Source organism: Perca flavescens, chromosome 20, assembly GCF_004354835.1.
Source record: "Perca flavescens isolate YP-PL-M2 chromosome 20, PFLA_1.0, whole genome shotgun sequence".
In the NCBI taxonomy this organism is placed as follows: domain Eukaryota; kingdom Metazoa; phylum Chordata; class Actinopteri; order Perciformes; family Percidae; genus Perca; species Perca flavescens.
The window spans coordinates 16,244,717-16,266,958 of NC_041350.1; the positions used below are offsets into that span (position 1 = coordinate 16,244,717).

The 22,242-nt window shown below is 39.5% G+C and overlaps 2 protein-coding genes across 2 annotated transcripts; one reads left to right on the plus strand and one right to left on the minus strand.

The window, feature by feature from the left end:
• Window positions 1-214: 214 nt before the first annotated feature.
• ivd (isovaleryl-CoA dehydrogenase) lies at window positions 215-7,649 on the minus strand. Its single transcript, XM_028565742.1, has 12 exons — window positions 7,317-7,649; window positions 6,374-6,463; window positions 6,112-6,163; window positions 5,822-5,991; window positions 5,620-5,713; window positions 4,386-4,516; window positions 4,100-4,196; window positions 3,720-3,813; window positions 2,921-3,002; window positions 2,669-2,773; window positions 1,694-1,766; window positions 215-781 (listed from the first exon to the last, which is right to left on the minus strand). Exons 1-12 carry the CDS (start codon window positions 7,446-7,448, stop codon window positions 648-650), a joined length of 1,254 nt encoding a protein of 417 aa, XP_028421543.1. The 5' UTR covers window positions 7,449-7,649; the 3' UTR covers window positions 215-647.
• Window positions 7,650-12,000: 4,351 nt separating this feature from the next.
• Window positions 12,001-22,178, plus strand: itpka (inositol-trisphosphate 3-kinase A). Its single transcript, XM_028565155.1, has 7 exons — window positions 12,001-12,681; window positions 17,301-17,397; window positions 17,745-17,958; window positions 19,097-19,301; window positions 19,799-19,900; window positions 20,750-20,821; window positions 21,191-22,178. Exons 1-7 carry the CDS (start codon window positions 12,265-12,267, stop codon window positions 21,443-21,445), a joined length of 1,362 nt encoding a protein of 453 aa, XP_028420956.1. The 5' UTR covers window positions 12,001-12,264; the 3' UTR covers window positions 21,446-22,178.
• The last annotated feature ends 64 nt before the right edge of the window (window positions 22,179-22,242 follow it).

Genomic DNA, 22,242 nt, shown 5'->3' on the forward strand with positions numbered 1-22,242 from the left:
CTTTGTTTCCTGTAAAAGGGAAAATCCATCCTGAAACATGTATTATTCAAAAGCACTGGGATAGTTTGCTCATTGTCTGAACTAGTGTCTCCCCGTTGGTTTTTCTAGTAACAAGGAGTTCTGTTCAGCGGCTGCACAGTGATCACAGACACATGTAGGTTTTCTTTACGTTTTTCTAAATGCAATCCTTCAGTAAAATTGACACAAACTCAAGTCCAGAAATAGATAAAACATTTATTTTATTCATGAAAAACAAAACTATGTTATTTTTTTCATACTGTACATCTACAATTTGTCATTTGGAGAAGATCTTTAGGAGGGTTTCTCCAGTCAGACTGTGCAGACAGTGGACAGTTTTCTAATGCTAATTCTCTACAACAGAATACTCTGACATTAGCTGTTTTTTTCCCCCCTTATTGATCAGAAACAGTAATCACTTGGCATTGAAATCATGAATTAGCCCATATTATGCTTTGTAAATGAATTTAAATACAGTATGACAATGATTCTGAAACGTGTGGTAATCCAACATCCTAACAGCATCAACAATTATTGAAATTGTAAGGCCCTGGGTGTGAGTAATTGTGTTCATCCACAGCAAACCACTTTGTACTTTGTCTTTAGCGATTGCCATTTCTCAGTTTGGATTATTTGTACAGGGCGTTGAAGGCTCGTCCAATAATGAGCCGGCGAATTTCACTTGTGCCTGCGCCGATTTCATACAGCTTTGCATCACGCAAGAATCGCCCCATGGGGTAGTCGTTGATGTAGCCATTCCCACCTGTTGACAAGTGGCACATAGATTCAAGTTGGTGTGCAGTAACGCAGCGGGTTGCTTTAGAGTTAAATGCACATACTGCAGAAATAAAATGTGCACTAAATTGTCTTTGTCAGTTGCTACTGATAAAACTTGCATTTCATGCTGATAAGTCCACCAATATGTATTTTGCACCTGAAGTATAGTTGTAGTACATAGTATATGATGTATGATATATGATGCAGTATAAAATATGAGGAAAAAAAACATTCACACTTGATTAACTTGACATGGTCATTTGTTTGCATAATGACGCCATTCTGTGTACAAAATACTATACAATTAAAGCCTTCAGTGGGAAAAACAAGGCGATAATATTACATGTGCACTCAGTTTCATCAAAGCTTGAGGCATGAGGTGAAAATGGCAACCGGCAATATCACATGAACACAAAGAGGCACATTCTGGAAAGCACTTCATGACTGTTAAACATTCTCATTAAAATGAAGCTTATGAAAAAGGAGTTCAATCAGGAAGACCGCTCCATTCTTTCTCCTCTATACCTCAATTCATCACACACACACAAGTTTAAAATCAAAGAGGTAACTTCCTCCATGTTCACACTATGCAGTCGAGTAAGCCTCCTCTCTCTTATCGTCACTGCAGCCATTCACTGGTCAGCTTGCCATTTAGCTGCACCTCCTCAATGATTTCAACATCAAACCACCTTCACACCAGCAACTAGACCCCATCCTTAGGAGGTTAATAAACCCATCAGAATGATCAGAATCTAATTTCTATGTTACATCAGCAATGCTTTCTTTTCAATAAAATAGATTCTCTTCCTGACTGAAATAACTTAATTCCCAATTGACAGTACTGTATATATTTTATTTTAAGGTTTTCATTTGAGCCACTCCGTTTCTTGGCACTTACCCAAACACTGAATGCCATCCAAAGCAACCTGAGTGGCATTCTCCGCAGCATACAGGATCACTCCAGCACAGTCCTGCAACGACAACAAAAGTCAACACAGCCACTGTGTACAGCAGTGGGGGGTGGATTACAATTTAAGAAAGAGTAAAATAGGACGCTGGCTTAGGGAGTGACAAGAGAATTAAACATCTTTCATTCTTCATAGGGTTCCATCATGTTAAGTTTGAGGCATTTTAACTTTAATGCAAAATAGAATTAATTTAACAATACTTTACCACATATGAAAAGTCAAACACATACATAACTACCATCTGGCACTATGAAATTTGATAGGTCACTGATAAGATTTCTTTTCCCGAAACTCTTCAAATCATTTTCTGAAATTACAAACAGTTTTGACAGCTCGGAAGAGCTAGCTCAAAATTTTGCGAATGGTATGCAGTGGATTGGCATTAAACCCATTAAACACGCCATTTCAAAGATGTATTTAACACCGTTCAAGGAGATCAATTTAGATAATTAAAAAAATAGAGATTTTAATTCAATGCATCAATGCAATATTAAAAATACCTAGAATTACTGGCTTGCGGTTTTATGCCTCCGCCAACCAGTCAATTTGCAGTTTACATCATGACTGTCCACACTTATATAATATATGTAGTGAAGGCTTTGGAGGAATTTAATAAAAAGGTATGCAAAGGGAGGTAAAAGGTGTATTTTGTAATAATTAGCATAAGAATTCTTGAGTTATGGCCAAAGCGTGTTTTATGAGGTCACAGTGACCTTGACCTTTGACCACCAAATTCTGACCGGTTCATCCTTGATTCCAAGTGCATGCTTGGGCAAAATCTGAAATTCACACACATGCGTTGATATATGGTCCAAATGGAGAAAAAAAAAAAATAAAAAAAATAATCTTTTGTCTAAAAAGGGTGCAACAGGAGTAGATAAAAAATAAAATAAAAAAGCTCTCACCATCGCACTGCAGTGTCCTTTGTCACAAGCCCGGGCGACGTTGTACACATACTGCCGACAGGAGCTCAGCCTGGTGTACATGTCAGCCATCTTGCCTTGCATTAGCTGCAAACAGATTAACATAAAGCATTATGGTAATTTCACTCAAGTCAACTTACAGTTTTAAGTTGCCAGCTTCACACCAAAAGGTATTACATTTTACAAAACATACATCAAACACTACTTGTATAAAGTGAAGACTGAAGGTCAAACCTGAAAGTGTCCAATCTTTTGTCCGAAAGCTTCTCTGACGTGCAGGTAGGGAACAGCGTAGTCCAAGACAGCCTGCATGATGCTGAAAAGTAATGCTAATGTTTAAGACTGCTGAACATTTTAAACAAGTCTCATATAATAGGACATTTATATTTAACGGCTCACATAATGGAAATTGCAGGGTGCCAAAAACAAAAAACAGGGTTTCTGCAGGTTTCACCAAGTCAAATATAAGTCTTTTTAAGACCATTTTCATTATTCAATGAGCATTAGAGGTAGCGTTACATGGACGTAGGAAAATTAAGAGCCGTTTAAAATCCTAACCTAAAACGACCTAAAACACAATACTTCAGCAAATTTAAGACTTTTTGATTTTTGAAATGTTAGACTTTTTAAGACCCTGCGGAAACCCCCCAAAAAAGTGAACATTCATTTTGATATCTGTCATGTAGTTTCCCTGGATTTAGTCTTCTAAGTTGATCATTATTTGAATGCCAGCGGTGTGAGTTTGTCCAGCAATCATGCTGTCCATCAGGTTTGTGTGAACATCTTTAAAACTGCTTTTCTGTTGCCAATATGTAACACTGTATTTGATAAGCACTTGGAACAAAGCAACAATGCTTTATTTCTCATAAACCATCGGCTTATTCGGCTTATCTTATCGCATCTTATATTCAAAACCAAAGGTCAGATTAATAAGCAATTATTCAGGGTAATAAATATGAGTGAGTAAGTGCACTACAGCACTGAGCACCATGCAAAACTGTTTAATTCAAGCTTATTTCTGATATGAACTTACCCAATAGGGCCTGATGAAAGCACCAGCCTCTCCAGATCTAAGCCGCTCATCATCACATAAACACCTTTGTTCAACGGACCAAGTACGTTCTCCTCTACAAAAAAAGAAAATCTCAATCAGATGATCAGATTTGGCTCAAAGAAATGAGCCAAGAACAAATGATCTATGGAGTGTCCTGTTTTACACAAGTCCACGTATATGCACATTAGAGGGTGACAATTTTCCAGGACTCCAGCTGGTCACGGTTTTGCGGTGGGAGTCCCGTGGTACGGGAGTCAATTTCACTGTTGAAACTGTTGGTAATGATGGGAGTATTTTCGTGGGCTTGGGATGGGATGGGAGCGACAGTTGATTCCCGTGTCACCCTCTAATGCACACACCTGGTATTTTACAGTCTTCAAAGATAAGCTCGCAGGTACTGGAGCCCCTCATGCCCAGTTTGTCTAGCTTCTGCGCCGTGGAGAATCCAGGCATTCCCTACAAAACACACACATGTGCAAAAACTTATTTTAGTTGCTATGATTCATGCTACTTTTGCATAATTTGGTATTATATTAATTCAAATGCAATACTCAGAACAGACCAAAACATGTAAAAACACCACATCCCGAGCCACAAGTAAATCCTGAGACCGAGAAGAACAGGTCTCTATTTAACTGGATTTACCTTTTCAACAACGAAAGCTGTGATGCCTCTTTGATGGGCCTCGGGATCTGTCTTTGCATAAACAATAAGGACATCGGCATCTGGCCCATTTGTGATCCAGAACTTGCCGCCATTCAGAACATAGTAGTCGCCTGCAGAAAAATACAAAGTCAAAATAGAAATGAAGTGGAACTAAAACAAATTTTAAAACCATTTCTCTGGATCCATGGTCACATCTTAAAATGATATTCAAAGGTTAAAAGAGAGATGGTGGGAGTGCACAACTGTGATTGTGGTTAGTTAATTGTTATTTTATCATGAACGATTTTGGGCTGCATCTCAACAATTTCTGTCATCCTGGAAACATCTCAGTCCCTCTGGTTAAACCAAAACAAATCATACACTATCATTAAAATAAATCACGTTTTGAGCATTCAACTTTATTTCCTGCATTCTCGTGAAATATTTCTGCTTTTCTGCATCAATTTATGGTGGAAATGTATTTATTCATGTAAAGGAAAACACAGGATCAAATTTAAATGAATTAATTAATTTCAAATAATTTATAAACCCCTGGACTTTAGTAGCTATTTTGTGTTTCAGCAAGATCTTTGCTCGTTAAAATAATTCTGCACATTCAGAATATGACGTATCCCATTTGTGATCTCTGAGATTTGTAGAATAGTTGTAATATTTTGAGGAAAGAAAAGTCATAATATTATGAGAATAAAGTCGTAATTTAATGAGAATTAAATCATAATATTTTAAGAAAAAAAATCCACCTGCTCCAATAGTCTGCTGTGCATTACGTTATTGCTCTGCTGATGTGGTAGTATCTCATTCAGACCGACTGACAGACACAGAGCCTTGTTTATGACTCTGGTCTCTAATTGAGATAAAATGTAGGGAAGTGGCTGAACGCTGCTCTTCATCACAGCATGCAGACACTACACTTTATGATAGTGTATTAGCTGAGGAAATAAAGCTCCAAAAAACAGCCTAAATAGTTTACTCTTATCAGGCTATTTAGCTTGTCAGAGAGGTGATGTGACATGAGATGGCGTTAACATATACACAGGATACACTGTCTGTCCGAGGATAGGTCTGTGGTCTTGCAGGACTGAAGGGTTAACAGGTTTTAAGTTTTCACCTTGCTGCCATGTTGACTAAAGTCTGGCCATACAGCACACACATGCTACCCTGCTGAGTAAGAGTACCTTGACTTAAAGTAACATTAATGCACGGGATGTCCTACCTTGCTTCTTAGCTTTGAGTTTCATAGCTACAACATCAGAGCCGGCGTTGGGCTCACTCATGGCCAGGGCTCCTACATGCTCTCCGGTCAATAACTGGCAATAGGAAAGACCGTGATGAATTTTTTTTTATTAATTCAATCTTAGTTTGTAGTTTTGTGTGTGTTTTAAACAGTTATTTTTTTAAAGTATTTTCGTCCTGACCTTTGGCAAGTACTTTTCCTTCTGTTTCTTGTTGCCGTGGCGTACCATCTGGTTGACACAGAGGTTAGAGTGGGCACCATAACTGAGACCAATGGCTGCTGACACTCGTGACATTTCCTCCATCACAATGACATGATCGAGGTAGCCCAATCCTGTGCCCCCATACTCCACTGAAAAGAGACGTAGAGAGTTAATAAAAAATAAATAAACAAGAAGACCAGCTTCCTATAAGTAGCTGTAATGCAACTACTTCTAAATATAGAATGACTGTTTTTCTCCAGCTGTCTTACCTGGAGCAGTGATTCCAAGGAGTCCCATCTCCCCCATGTCTTTCCAATAATCCTGGTGGAGAGACGACACAAAATGTAACCACAACAGAAATCCTGCTCTAGGTTTGATGGCAAATGTACATGCGGAAAATACACAACTCCCATATGAGACACAGCACAGCAGGGGTGTGGATCATATTCACAACACTGCTACCACTTTCTGAACTATTTAACTCAATCAGGGAACTACGGGTACGGTGCACAATGGAACTTTTCAACTCACCCGCATTCCTGGAAATTCATTTGTCTTGTCGATCTCGTCAGCTTGAGGTGCAAGCTTTTCTGCACAGAATTTACGAATTGTCTGCCTGAGCTGTGCAAAAGACATGACACAAACAACATACTTTAAAATAACCCACTCATATATGTCATTATTTTATTAAAAGCACTGAAAAATGAGCAAACAGGCATTAGTTACCATGTTCTGCCTTCATTTGACTGCATGGCAGACTGAGATATAGATACAGATATAGAAGTGTGCTGTTTGAGTTACAGGTGAATGTGCTAATATATTTTATAATAATGCAGAAATCTGTTAACTGACTTTACAGGCATATTTAATTTCATAGTACCCAGAATTAGAGGACATACACTTTCACCCAATCAAATCCTTTATATAAACCCCACCCCTGTCCTCCTCCCAGTGTCCAGGCTCTCTCAGTTGGTCCAAAGTAATTGACCAGCTGTCACCTTGCGTTTAGTTGATAGCTACATCTGGAGTAGAAATGATGTCAATGTTGAATGAGCCTTTCTCCCCTTAACTGACGTTCTATTATAATGACCTGAAGTTAGCTGGCAGCGTTGTAGCTAGCAGGGTTAATTGTGGTAAATCCAGCTGGTTACGCTTAAAAAGCGGCCCCATTGTGAAGCCATTAGTGCCACTTGTTTAGTAATTAATTAATCTAGACTGACACTAGGTAACTTTGGCTGTCAATAGCGAAACAACTGTTTACTAGGTGGTTAGCTTAGCTGGGTCGGCTAATATCAAGGTCTCGTTATGTCATAACAACATGCACAGCGTCCTAAATAACGTATTCTTTTGTCCGTAAAATGTATTAAACCATACTATACTTTATCTTTGTTTAATTAGACTTTAGGCCTGTTTGTTTTTACTGCCAGCTGATGACTGCGCAGATAAGGGAACTTTGTCCTGCTCGTTAGATAACCTGTATCTGGTCGTCTGTGAGTCCGTTCACCACATCGTCCACCGGGATGGAAGCTCCGGCGCATCCTCTCCTAGCCACCGCGGGGAAGGACAACCTGGAGCCGAGGCGGAGAGCGTTTCTGACGGCCAACATGGTCTTGCTTACCAAAAGACGACACGCTCTGACCTTGGGATAGCTGCCCCTCAGCAGAGACAAGTTTGAGAGGTCTCACTCGCTACTATTTTGCTGTACTACAAACGTCTTCTTCTTCGTTTTGTTTAAATGGCGGGTGGCAACCAGCGTGGAGCATTACCGCCACCCAGAGGGTGGACCAGAGTTCCCTATTTCCCAAATGAAACAAAACAAAAAAACTAAACTTGAACTTAATTAATAAAACTCTTCATTAATCCACTTTCTTAAAACAAAACAAAAACAAGGCTTTATATTTTCCTTCTTCAATGCTAAATAATTTAATACTCCAACCCCGCACTTCTTCAGGTCCTTCTTTGGTTTATTCTTAGCCACATTCACATAACCCTGTAGGATGTTTCCCCATTGAGTGCATTATTTTATGTAGCCTAACCCTGTGTGCCATAATTTCAATCTTGATACGATATTCTTTGGGTTACCACGATATAGGTGACGTCCTTTGTTTCCTTAATTTAAAGCTTTTGCTAAACAGTGATGCTATTTCTCCTTATTACAGTTTTTAGCTACACTTTTATTGAAAGCTAGCCTACATACACAATTCTGTCCTGTCTCAGAGTTTATTTAGCTATAAAGAATCCGCCATTTAACTCCCCTCGATTCCCCTGTGAGCTGGGATCTACACAAACCTGACTGCTGTCTGTACATGATGTAATCTGAATAGTTTTTTAATATATTTTATAGAGTAGCCCATATGTCTGTTTTGGGATTACCATAAACGTCATCCATCCACATGGACATGAACTCTTTCCTTTCTGCTTGCTGGTTCTTGGCAAACCAGTTTATTGACGCATTGTCGCCACCTACTGGGCTAGGATGTATATTAGTAGATCAGGCAACTGGCAGTTAAAATAAATAACCACACCAGTTTCTCTTCAAAAGTTGATTAAATTAGGATATACTGTATTTTGTGTCTCTTAGTGCATGTCACGAATAACCTCAATGATCTCCTGGACCTTCGTTCTTCCCACTGCAATGTGTGCAGTTTTGTTTCTATGCGTTTAATACTACCTGGCCCCAGATTTGATGTGTGCCAATTTGTTCAAATAGATTTTGGAATTATGCAAGTACAAAACCTAACAAATTAAGGCTTTAAAACTTGAGTTTTCTTTTTTGTTTTTACAAAATGATTTATAATTAAATTAGCACACACATGTTCACAGAGTAGCTCTGAGCATTGGGAGCCCCTTGAGTTTTGAGGCCCCAGGGCTGCATTGCCTGTTGGTGATCCAGCCTCGCCTTAGTGCTGTGAAAAATTAGCTTTATGGCACAAACGGAAGACATAATTTCTTATTTTACCTCATGTGTTACAAAGCATATCCGCTTTTATCAGGCTGGTGTAGCTTATCAGTGTTTTTATTCTTCTACTTTTAATCTGTCTGTCATTGGGAATAGGAATCTCTTTATTTGCTTATATTTAGGTCAGATGCATTGGGCTATCCTTACTGATCCATCAATCCTTTAATCTGTTTATTTGTATATGTTGTTGTATACAGTGAGGAAAATAAGTATTTGAACACCCTGCTATTTTGCAAGTTCTCCCACTTAGAAATCATGGAGGGTTCTGAAATTGTCATCGTAGGTGCATGTCCATTGTGAGAGACATAATCCCCCAAAAAAATCCAGAAATCACAATGTATGATTTTTAAACTATTTATTTGTATGATACAGCTGCAAATAAGTATTTGAACACCTGAGAAAATCATTGTTAATATTTGTTACAGTAGCCTTTGTTTACAAGTACAGAGGTCAAACGTTTCCTGTAGTTTTTCACCAGGTTTGCACACACTGCAGGAGGGATTTTGGCCCACTCCTCCACACAGATCTTCTCTAGATCAGTCAGGTTTCTGGGCTGTCGCTGAGAAACACGGAGTTTGAGCTCCCTCCAAAGATTCTCTATTGGCTTTAGGTCGGGAGACTGGCTAGGCCACGCCAGAACCTTGATATGCTTCTTACAGAGCCACTCCTTGGTTATCCTGGCTGTGTGCTTCGGGTCATTGTCATGTTGGAAGACCCAGCCTCGACCCATCTTCAATGCTCTAACTGAGGGAAGGAGGTTGTTCCCCAAAATCTCGCGATACATGGCCCCGGTCATCCTCTCCTTAATACAGTGCAGTCGCCCTGTCCCATGTGCAGAAAAACACCCCCAAAGCATGATGCTACCACCCCCATGCTTCACAGTAGGGATGGTGTTCTTGGGATGGTACTCATCATTCTTCTTCCTCCAAACACGGTTAGTGGAATTATGACCAAAAAGTTCTATTTTGGTCTCATCTGACCACATGACTTTCTCCCATGACTCCTCTGGATCATCCAAATGGTCATTGGCAAACTTAAGACGGGCCTTGACATGTGCTGGTTTAAGCAGGGGAACCTTCCGTGCCATACATGATTTCAAACCATGACGTCTTAGTGTATTACCAACAGTAACCTTGGAAACGGTGGTCCCAGCTCTTTTCAGGTCATTGACCAGCTCCTCCCGTGTAGTTCTGGGCTAATTTCTCACCTTTCTTAGGATCATTGAGACCCCACGAGGTGAGATCTTGCATGGAGCCCCAGTCCGAGGGAGATTGACAGTCATGTTTAGCTTCTTCCATTTTCTAATGATTGCTCCAACAGTGGACCTTTTTTCACCAAGCTGCTTGGCAATTTCCCCGTAGCCCTTTCCAGCCTTGTGGAGGTGTACAATTTTGTCTCTAGTGTCTTTGGACAGCTCTTTGGTCTTGACCATGTTAGTAGATGGATTCTTACTGATTGTATGGGGTGGACAGGTGTCTTTATGCAGCTAACGACCTCAAACAGGTGCATCTAATTTAGGATAATAAATGGAGTGGAGGTGGACATTTTTAAGGCAGACTAACAGGTCTTTCAGGGTCAGAATTCTAGCTGATAGACAGGTGTTCAAATACTTATTTGCAGCTGTATCATACAAATAAATAGTTAAAAAAATCATATATTGTGATTTCTGGATTTTTTTTTTAGATTATGTCTCTCACAGTGGACATGCACCTACGATGACAATTTCAGACCCCGCCATGATTTCCAAGTGGGAGAACTTGCAAAATAGCAGGGTGTTCAAATACTTATTTTCTTCACTGTATGTCATCTGACCTGAGACTCTGGAGAAAGAGTTTGTCAGGAAGTGGCAACCTTAGCCTATACCACAGAGCGAAGGAAGAGGCCAGAGAGACAAGGAAAGGGAAGGGGAACTACAACAAACACAGGGCTTGGATGAAGATAGTGAAGAGATAAAAATGCTCATGCATTGTGTGTATTTATGTGGGCCTGCGTGTGTGTGTGCATGCAAGTGAGTTAAATGTGAAAAAGATAGGATGGAGGGTGGTGAACGCCAGAACACGAACAAACACAGGAGGGACAACTTTCAGCTGAGACTTGAGGAGGAGATCACATTTTGGTCAGTCAAGGAAAGAAAGACCAAATTTCTCTATGTATCATTTTGATGATAGAAAATATTTGTATGTATGCCATATATATTTAGAATGTGGAACTTTTCCTTTACTGAAAGCCACTACTTTCTCAAATTAGAAATGATATAAATGACATTCTGTATGGCTGTTAATCAATCAATTGTGAGCTGCTGGTATTTTTTGTGATTCTGTTTTTGATTTTGGGCTATTAAGTCTTTTTGTGTGAGTGCAGATTGTTCCTGTTTGTATTTATTTTTATTTGGGAACCGAAAAGTAAAAGAAAGAATAGAAACTGGTTATAATCTCCTGGTGATTTCCACATTGAGTAAATTTGGAAGTTACAGAAACAAAATGAGAGTTCAGGCATATGAGAGCAAACTTTTTTTATTGTATAGTACAGGACATGCTTGGACCACCAAGGATTTAAAACATTGTCGAATAGTTAGGTCTTTACTTGACTGATTTCATAGTAGATTTGTATAAGATTAGATACTAAGATCATTTATATACCTATATTAATCATTAGCCTATTTTGTGACCTTTATGTTTTCTTGTCTTCTCTCTATGCCTTTACTCCTTCCTTGCCTTTGCAAAAAACACTCCAGTCAAGTCGTCCGTCCTCTTCCTCACTTTAAAGTAAATTCTTATAGGCGAATTATTTCATGCTGTTTCTTGTCAAGAGATCAAGAGCTGTCAGCGGTAAAACCGCTAAACCAGTAACCCCCCCCAATGACACGTTTTGTGTAATAAACCACAATTTGAAGTTTTGAACGTTGAAGCTTTAAAGGGAGGTTTATGCAGGTGTGCGTGTCTTTCAGAAGAAATATTTCGATACAGCAACTAAAACATTGTTATCTCTTTTTGCATATTATGTGTGGCCGATTGGCATTTTGATTTAAAGGTATAGTTCCCGTAAAGTTTAGGGGCAGGTTGGTGTCGTATATCAGCGCAGAGAGTAAATTAAGGCTGTACCTACAAAACTGAACATGTCAGCTGGTTTATTTTGTCAGTCAGGAAGCTAGAAAGGCAATGCGGAAGATAATAAGCCTTGTAGCCTACAGTTGTGTAAGTGCGTGCGCCGGCGCGTGCGTGTAGAAGCGCGAGCCAAGCCACAGCCAGAGAGGGGTTCCCCTTTCCAACAGTACGCACAGAGGAGGGAGGCTGGCAGAGGCTTTTTAACGTGTGAAAACTCGATCAACAAACAACGAGGAAGTACCGCAGAGGATCGACTGAATACACAGACTTTCTCAAAGTGAAATGACCAGATTTGAAGGTTAAAGTGATTCGGCTTTGCGCCTCTCCTCGTGCGCTCTCACGACGGATTTAGGTCTCCAATGCCCAAAGAGTGCAGGAGAAAGAGCTCCAAGGAGTCCGTGCTCTCTGGGACTGGATTAAACGAGGGGCCGAGATTGGAGCGAAGAACAGCCGGGAAGGCATCCCACATTTGTAATGATCTCATTCAGAATGCCGCTCAATTCGCCCCGTCGTCCGCAACCGGAGCACCGACTGTGATGGATGCGCGCCAGCTACCGCAGGTCACCATCACCCCGGAGGGAGGCGGCTCCTCGCGGGAGATGCAGCAGGAGGACTGGGATGATGCTGTGGACGGTACCCTGCGCAGGAAACTGTCCAACTCCTCGATCTCCTCCACAGGGTCCTCTGCCGTGGAGTCCGAGGATGATTTACTCAGCGACAACGAAAGCAAAAGCAAAGGCATCATCACTTTAGAGCATCTGGTGGACAGTGGAGAGGTGAGTAAACGGCAAAGAGATACAGATCTAGTCATGACTTGAAGAGGGCCATTAAAGTGGGTCACTGGCAGGTTTACCAGCAAATCGTGTCACTGTAGTTTATGTTATGTCCCGTTTCAGTGTATAAAATAATTCCGAACAAAATGTTGCCTCCCTGTATACATTACCATAATGCATGACTAAATCAGCTACAGCAAATATCTTCCTAGATGGAGCATCCTGGGACAATTTCAAGTTCTTTATTGTCATGTGCGCAACAATTCTCAATCTCCTTCCAACAATGCTCTTACAAATATGTATAGAAAAGAAAATCACACAATTAAAATGAGAATCTAAGACATTGATTTATTGTTTTATTTGTTGTTTTATTGTTCTATGTACACATATTGTAAAAGAAAGGTCAGACTACCAAAAGTAAATAGAAATAAGACAACAAACCTAAAATAGAGGCATACAATACATACATTAGTGCAGAAGTTGAAATATAGGAATACAATATAATGTATTTAAAATAAAATATGTGGTAGACAGCTGCACAATAATGAATATGAATAAAGTGTAATGTAAACAGGTTGTGTAATAATGTAATAAATGTATAAGTGTAATGAGATTTATTTGCCTGATGATGCAGGAGCGGATGTTTACTGACAAAACATTTCAATTTGCCATCTTTGAACCCCTGTGTATCTTTTCAAATCTGCATCACTATAATTACCCAGTTACAGTATGAAGAGCTGATGTTTTGAAAACAAGAAACAGTGAAGCACAGCAGCACATAAACAGCAGTCAGCAAACTACTTCCTCACAGAGGACCACCAATCAATCAATTTGTTGTTGAGGGAAAGTCACTTTTGCATTTCAGAAATAGTTTTTGTATCTGTTCTGCACTTATTTGTTTTGATCTGGGAAATGTCAGTTGTCAGATGCACCGGTCAAACCGGTCTTGTTGTTGTTAAAGATCACGTATGATTAAACAACCTCGAGATCCCTGTCAGAGAGCGCAGGATAATCTTTGAGAAAATTTGATTGTCCCTATTGAATCACATTAGCCCTCCGTATGTTTAATGGCTCATCAAAGCCTTTCACATCACTTTAATGATCCAAGGAACTGTATGAACCCAAACCAACATGAAGAAGCTCATTGTGTTTACTGCAAATGATCTTAAAGGCCACAAATTGGTGATGATTGGCTTCAACTTCCACCATGGCTTGCTTATTTTCTTAGTATTCTAAGTGGAATCTTTTATATCACTAAGCAATGTTTTGCAAGGCTATTAAGTGGATAACTTATGCACATGTTATGCGCATTAATAAAATACAAATTCATGTGTTAATTTCAGATCATGTTTTGTAACTGTAAGCCCTGACCTTTATCACTGTGCGTCCTTCCTTCAGCACACAGACTAGTTTTGAAGGATTGGCCTTTAGTTAAATAGATGCTGAGGGTGGACATTTGTTTGACGTTCTTGGCTGATAAAGCTTTTACTTGTGGCCGACAAGTCTCTTGCATTTGCAGGTTTTACTTGATCGTCAACTCTTCATGGGATTTGTCGGGAAGTGTGAGCGTAGTGAGTCACCTCTTGGTTTCTGCATTAATAACATAATCTGGCTTTTGTCTACCCTGTCACCACATTAATCTAAGGTTCATACTTTCATTGGGTGTGTGTGTATCTGTGTGTTGCCACCACATCACTTTGCCTTCTCCATACAAGGTCTGTAGCTGTCACATTATTTTAAACAGACTGAATACACATTGCCGGTTAAGCCTGTCTGTTCGTGTGCATGTTTGTAAGAGGGAGTAAAGTAACGTCCAGGCAAGGGAGGCTCAATATGAAGGCTTTCCCCAATAAAAGTCCATTCTAGCTCTTTTTGCTCTTTAAGACATCAATACTTCAAAATGGAAATATGTTGGCTGTGTCACCTCTGAAAATAGCTTCTGCCCCTTCAGCCCACACATCAGCCCCCGCACACACAGTCACACACAGCACAGCACAGCACAGGCTTACATTGTGAAATCATGTTTTTCTGTGGTCACTAGCAAGTTTAAGCCTTGGCCTTTGACATTTAACAGAGAACCACTTCAGGAAGTAAAAAAAAAACACTTGTGTATCAGACAGTAATTAGATTTTGATAGTTCACAATTTAATGCATGTACCGTATAGATAAATTCCTAATAGTGCACAGCAAAGTGCTTTTTAATGGAAAAGCAGCAGACGAGAGAGCAGACAGACAGGTGGACAAACAGGCTCATCATTGAAACAGGAAAAATGTGATCATCATGCAGCGGTTTAAAACACATTAGCACCTGAAGATGACAATGCAGCATAACATGGAAGGCATGAGTGAGTCACATCGCTCATTGTTGTTCTCCTCAGTAAAATGCATTGTTGGAAACTGTAGAACTTTGCTTTCAGTAGTTTGTGTTTGCAGTGTTGCTAATGACTACTCTGACTGTTCGCATCGGCATGGTGTTGTGTCAGTTTGTCTTACACACTACGGAAAGCAAACATTAGGCTGATAGAATAGAATAGAAATAGGTTCCTTTTAATATGTGAGAGTGAATCAAACTCTGTTAATATCTTTGTATTAATTAGTGGTGGAAAAAAGTAACTATGCACATTTACACATTTACTATTTTCTGCCATTTTTTATTTCTGCTTCACTGCATTTAAGGAAAATATTGTACTTTTTATTCCCTGACAGCTGTGGTTACCAGTTAGTATTACAATTAAGATTTTACATTATGAAAACATAATAAGCTCATATATTTTATGGGTTAAATCAGTGTTTCCCAACCTTTTTTGGCTTGTGATGCTTCATAAAATAAATAGTGTGTAGTTGGGGCCCATTCTCAACTTTCAGCTATAAGTTGTTTAGCAGTTCAAGGCTCAAAGAGGTAAATTTATGCAATATTTGACCAAGTAAAGTATCTGAATACTTCTTCCACCTCTGGTAGTATTCTCAGTATTATTCCCAGTGTTATCAGTACAAACTGGCTGGGACAGAGTTGTGTGAATAACATGAAGTTTCAAAGTCAGAATATGTGTACAATATAAATATTATGAGAGAGCTGCAGGGTCGTTATGTTTACATCCAAACTCAGAGTTCAGATCTAAATTTCCATTCCCTCTCAAACTGTGGATAAGACATTAGACTCCTGACTTCTATAGAATTCTATTCTATTTAGTCTTTTTGATAATATACATAGGCACAAAAGATTTTCACTACATGTTGCACTGTGTCTGATTGTGTGACAAATAAACATGATTTGATTTGACTCCACTTTATTTCAATCACAATGTAATCAACCGCTAACATGCTAAAAATATTCACGAGTAAGTAACTCGTTATTATCTGCATGCGTTAACTGACAAGCCAATACAGTTTGAGACTTGCAGCAATAAAACAAATGCTCGTTGGTGGAAGTCTAACACCTTCACAATGCAATATTATCAGTAAACAAGCAGCACCACACTAAGTGAAGCATATCATCTGACATTTAAGAGAGACTTGGCTGGCTGCTGCAGAGCTTTGTGTGTTACTAACACGAGAGTCCTCGTTTCATATCCTGTTTCAATCAGATCACAAATAAAAAAATGACCTTTCCAAAGCCTAAAGATAAAATCTATGAACATGTACTATATTTCTTTTCCAATGCCTGGAAGTTTGTTTATTTGAAAGTATCATATAGAAATATGATCCTGTCAGTGTTAAAGTCTGTCTTATTTGAGATATGGTCAGTTTTCTGGGGAGGGACTAAAACAGGCAGTTCTCCACAAGTGTGAAGCACTACTGTGTCTCTGTGAAATACGCAAGCTGTCACTGTGTTTTTCTGTGTTTGTTTGTTGTGTGTGTGTGTGTGTGTGTGTGTGTGTGTGTGTGTGTGTGTAGTGAGAGACAGAGAAAGAGAAAAAGGCGAGGGTAGTATGAGAAGTGTCCTCTAACAAACAACCATGAAATACTGAACATCTCTGCCAAAAAAAAGATAATCATCCATCAGTCGTCTTTTTTTATGGGTCTTCAGTACAAACACTCATATGACACCAAAAAATGTCAGACATTGCTAACAAGCGAATGGGAGTTGAGAGGCCAGCAGCAAGGGCAGTGTCACCCTTGATTATTTGGTGTTAAACCTTCAGATTTAGCAATAAGATATGGCAATATGACCAAAGATGACAAATCATCCATGCTTTACTCAGTGTGACATTCTAAATCTTACTTGAATATAAAAGCCAAATAACCAGAAAATGTCTTTAGCTGTAAACTGATGTTAGAGAGTATATATTTTCTCTTTGAATTGAAGCCATCACACCACCAAGCTGGAGATGCTGAATAGAGATGTTGAGTGCAGATATGAGTTTCCACAGAAATGGCATTTAACTGACCTAGATTGGAGGTTTCATGCAATGTAAATCTGGCATCAGATTGACTTGGTAGAATTGCTTATTTGATCAGATTTCTATTCAGACAGTTTAGGGTGGACCAAGGTCAGCACTTTGTCCTGTTGTCAGATCATGTGTGTGAACAAAGAACACACAGATAGACCCAAAAACCTAACAACATTTCTGTTCTGTTCTATTATACTCACTTCTGTGTGTCTTCTTGCACGTCTTCTTCAGAGCAAGCCATGGTGGAAGTTGAAGACAATCGTCAACTGGCCCTTCAGTGTTACGCCGAGGAGAAAACTGAACTGGGTTCAGCTAGCCGGGCATAAAGGTATGACCTGTTCAGATCATTGTTGAGTTGCTGTTGAACTTTTTTGGCAGCTTTATGGATTAAGAAAAAGGGAGAGGAAGAGGTCAGGCACCGTCACCACACTGACAGGGATTAAAAACACTACTGTCATGGATGATTGATATTAGATCTGTTAGTTTCATTTAAACGCTATCTCCCCACAAACATTGAATTCAAAAGTATTAACTTGGCCGTGCTACATACAGGCACATTTCTGGACAGGGTAACAAAATCAGGGCATGTATCGTTTAATGTCTAGACCGTTTTTTTTCACCCGTCCTGTTTGTGAATGCCTGAAATCCAAAGCATCGGTCTTCATCTCATCTCAGGTAACTTCAAAGCTGCAGATGAGGGCAACATCCTGAAGAAGTTTTCGGAAAACGAGATGCAGTGTTTCGAGAAGCTGAGGGATGACGCGCTGCTCCCGTTTGTGCCCGGATACCACGGCACTGTGGAAAAAGATGGAGAGTCTTTCCTTCGTATGACTGACCTGCTGGTGAACTTTGACCTTCCCAATGTCATGGACTGCAAGATGGGAGTGAGGTAAGGAAGTAAGGTATTCATTTAATTACTAATAATAGATATTTTGCCATTTCTTTATCATTATAACCCCATTTTTTCATACATATAACTGTGTCACACAGTCTTTGTAGTTTATTTCTGCTACACTAATTTGAAATGATAATGTCAGACAATTTCCTTGTTTATCTTCGTAATTTATGTGTATGCTAATATTTAATGCTCATGTTCTGTTGAAATGGATTGAGACACATTCAGACTGGTAACAGTACATGCCGCCAAAAGCATTTTTGCTCTACAAGGGAACACCTGTTGTAACTGCAGGCTATATGCTTGGCTTCCTGCCACAGCGGGCGGAGTGTCTCACTGTATTATGAGCACAAGCACAAACACATATACACAAACATGCATGAATGCACACATGAATGTATACATGCACATGCCCGTGCAAGCACAGGAGTGCAGGTCTCTGAAAACTTTATTTCTGCTTCAACATACATTTGTGCACTAAAGTTACAGACACATGCATGACAACACATACTTGAACAATCCTTTTTTTTTTTTTTTTGTCTATTAAGTGTGTGTGTCTGAATTTCTGTGGCCACACACACACACACACACACACACACACACACACACACACACACACACACACACACTCAGGGTGTCCCTGGAGACTCCCCTTCGTCAAAAACACTCAAAACCACAAAGTTGCAAAACCGCTAACTTGCACTAACACACTCAGACTTTCACACAGTTGAATGCTGCACGCTGGAGTCTCCTCTCAGCTTCCCTCTTCAGCACAGAGGAAGTGTAGCTCACAAACTGAAACTGAAATCCACATCTGTTTGCACATAACTTTCTGGTATAAATACGACAAATGTGAATGTGCTGAAGTACTGTTCATCAGCAGAATTTAATACTTATACGGTATGATGCTGGTCACCTTTTCTGCATGAGTCAACTCCATTAGAAAGGAACTCTCTTGGGCTTTTAGTGCAGCAAACTAAACAATAAGTCCTTTGTAAGTAAGCTATGCATCTTAAGAACGAAGGGTGTGAATGCAAGACAAACCCTGAAAGTAAACAAACTTTACTATTTACTTACATGCAGAGAACACTTTTGCCTGCACCTGAAGGTGTTTTTCCTCCTGCGGTTTCAGGACGTACTTGGAGGAGGAGCTTGTTCGGGCGCGGGAACGACCCAAGCCGCGGGAAGACCTGTACAAAAAAATGGTGGAGGTGGACAGCGGAGGGCCGACTCCCCAGGAGCATTCCCAACAAGGCGTCACCAAGCCTCGCTACATGCAGTGGAGGGAGACAATGAGCTCCACCAACACCCTGGGCTTCAGGATAGAAGGGATAAAGGTAGACAAAGTGATATGGACACTATTAACATATCATTATATGTTCATTAATTCATTTATACAGTTAAACAAGACACTAAAAAGTAGAATGGAAAACATGACCAGCATGCGTTTAATTATGTGAAAAAAAGCACAGGAGCAGAGGCATTTAGCAAACAATTACAGGGATGAATTAAAGCTGCTCTACCTGATATCTTTACATTAACCATGGGACAAATGACTATGTGCAATACGAAGACTTGGTAGGGACTAAACCGAGCTAAATAGATATATAGTAAATATTGGACTTACATTGATCAGGTGGCTAGAAACAAACTTGAAATAAATACTTATGTTGCTAATCTTGTCTGCTGGATGTGTAAAAAGGCTAACACGTTCGCCATATCATCTTCATCCGCTGAGGTTTGGTTTACAGCTTGTCCTGAAGCGGCCAAAAATAATTGAACTAAACTAATTTATGGCATGTCATTTTATTGTGTAACTTTTCCTCTCTTTTAGAAATGTGACGGTACGTGTCGGACTAACTTCAAGAAAACCAGATCGAAGCAGGATGTCATCCAGGTGTTCAAGGACTTTGTCGGAGGGAACGTTGACATCATAGTACGTTTCAATCAGTTACACATATATGCGGTTTTATTATTATTATTATTATTATTATTATTATTATTAAACCTTTATTTAACCAGGTCCCATTGAGATTACAAAATCTGTTTTCCAAAGGAGCCCTGGAAAACATACATGCAAACATTAAAAACACAACAAGAGGCACAGTATCAGGATCTAGCTAGGGATAGCAATTACAAGCTCCAACTAAATTAGCCTCCAAACCCTTCACAAAATAAATAATTTCAGTGTGAACCCTAGGGACGGACAGTAAGAGGATTTCATTTTCATTTGAGGGCAAACCATACTTACTAGGTTTTTGGAAGATATACCCACAACAATAGGAGGGGAGCAGACCAAGGATGGGCTTATAAATAAATTAGTACCAGTGAGTGAGTCTGTGAGAGGCTAATGAAGGCTGTATATTTATGCATGTATGGAAGCGCACAAAACATACTTTAGTGTGTACACAAGGCATGCATTACCTGAAAGACGACACAGACTACAAACACACCGCTTGAGTAAGCTCTCACATCTGTGTTCAGTGTTTGGACAAATATAAATAATTTGTATACTCGGTCTTCACATTGGGAAAAGGTCTGGTGATGAATGAAAACAGCCTCCCAAGTGTTTGACCTGCACATAGCAAACATTCACTGCAAATAATACTGTTTGAGTTTTCTATTAGGGTGGGCGGTTCACAAATATACACAGTCTCCACACCCTTATATGTTACAACTATAGCTTCTAATTAATGGATTCAGATTAGAATAGATTTGAAATTAAATCATGGGATTCAGGTAACGTTAGTATTTCACAAATCGCCCGTTTTTTTTCTTGAAACAGAAGTCTTACCTGAGCAGACTGACGGAGATCCAGCAGGCCCTGAAGAAGTCAGAGTTCTTCAAGCAACACGAGGTGATGACTGATCCAAACACAAGTGACACATTACAGGAAGAAAAAACAAAGCGCTTAAATAAAGTGCTGCAGCAGGAGCTTCATCTGAAACACCATTTCTCCAAAAGATGTACTTGGATTTTAATGATGTGGTGGATAGTGCTGTCTAACACAGTCAAAAATAACTTCTGCTAACTATTTCAACTGATTATCCTTCACTTTTAGCCACACTGTTTTAGTTTGACTCAATGTATGGACTTTTTTTTTTCTAATCAAAACATATTTTTTGTTGTGTTTTGTCACCCATCTGTATGTATGCAGGGATGAATGAATAGAAGCAGAAAGAGGAAAAGCAAAAGCTAATATGTAACCCTTTCTGTTTTTCCATAGGTCATTGGCAGCTCGCTCCTCTTTATCCATGACCACACGAGAAAGGCACAGGTCTGGATCATTGACTTTGGCAAGACCACGGCGTTACCAGAGGGCCAGACATTAAACCATGACATTCCCTGGCAGGAAGGCAACCGGGAGGATGGCTACCTGTGGGGGCTGGAAAACCTCATCCACACTCTGGAGTCTGTAAGCAGTGAAGGGATGGGTGAAGATACCCAAGAAAATAGCCAAACTACAGAAACAGATGGTTAGTGACTTTGACTTGTAGATGCATGAGAGGAGGTCAAACTATTATAATGGACACCACAGAGACACACTTAGGGAGGTTTCATATATGTTGATTTGCTTTGGGTGCTTGGTGATAAATGTTAAAAGGAGTGCAGAAATAATACAAGAAAGAACACTTTGTGTAGCCCAAGAGGAGCTTTATAAAGCCACTGACAGGAAAGGAACGATAGACACTGAACAGAGAGGAGCAGAGGATTTGTCACTAGTTACTGAACGATTGAGAATGATCTGACACTAATTCAACTTCCTACAAAAGGAACAGAAGTGAAAGTGTAGGGATTCTGCATTTCAGTTTCAGGGACGAGGTGTTACATGTAAAGGAAATGCTCATGAAATTAAAGGTGAGCAATCTCAAGTCCGCACACCTCCTTATTAACATCTAACCCTCAGTTAAACCTGTAAGTGTAATATTAAAGGAGAAATTCTGTGCAGTGAAACTCACAGACCTCACAGTCATATGACTACAACACATAACACATTGTGAATATAGTTCTGCAGCATAATGGTTAGTGTGTATTATCTGTCACTGTTCTGACAAACTCATTTATTGTATATCAATTTATATTTCTTTCAATGATTTTATTCCTGTAATCAAACTTGTAATTATTTTCATTTCTTTGTTATAACACTTTTTTTTGGTGTTGGTCAGAGATAATTGAAAATGTATATGGAATTAAAAAAAAGGCAAATACTGTTATTTTTTTTGTTTTCGATAGTAAAACACTATTGTGGTATTTTAATATGTTAGTTCACTCTGTGTT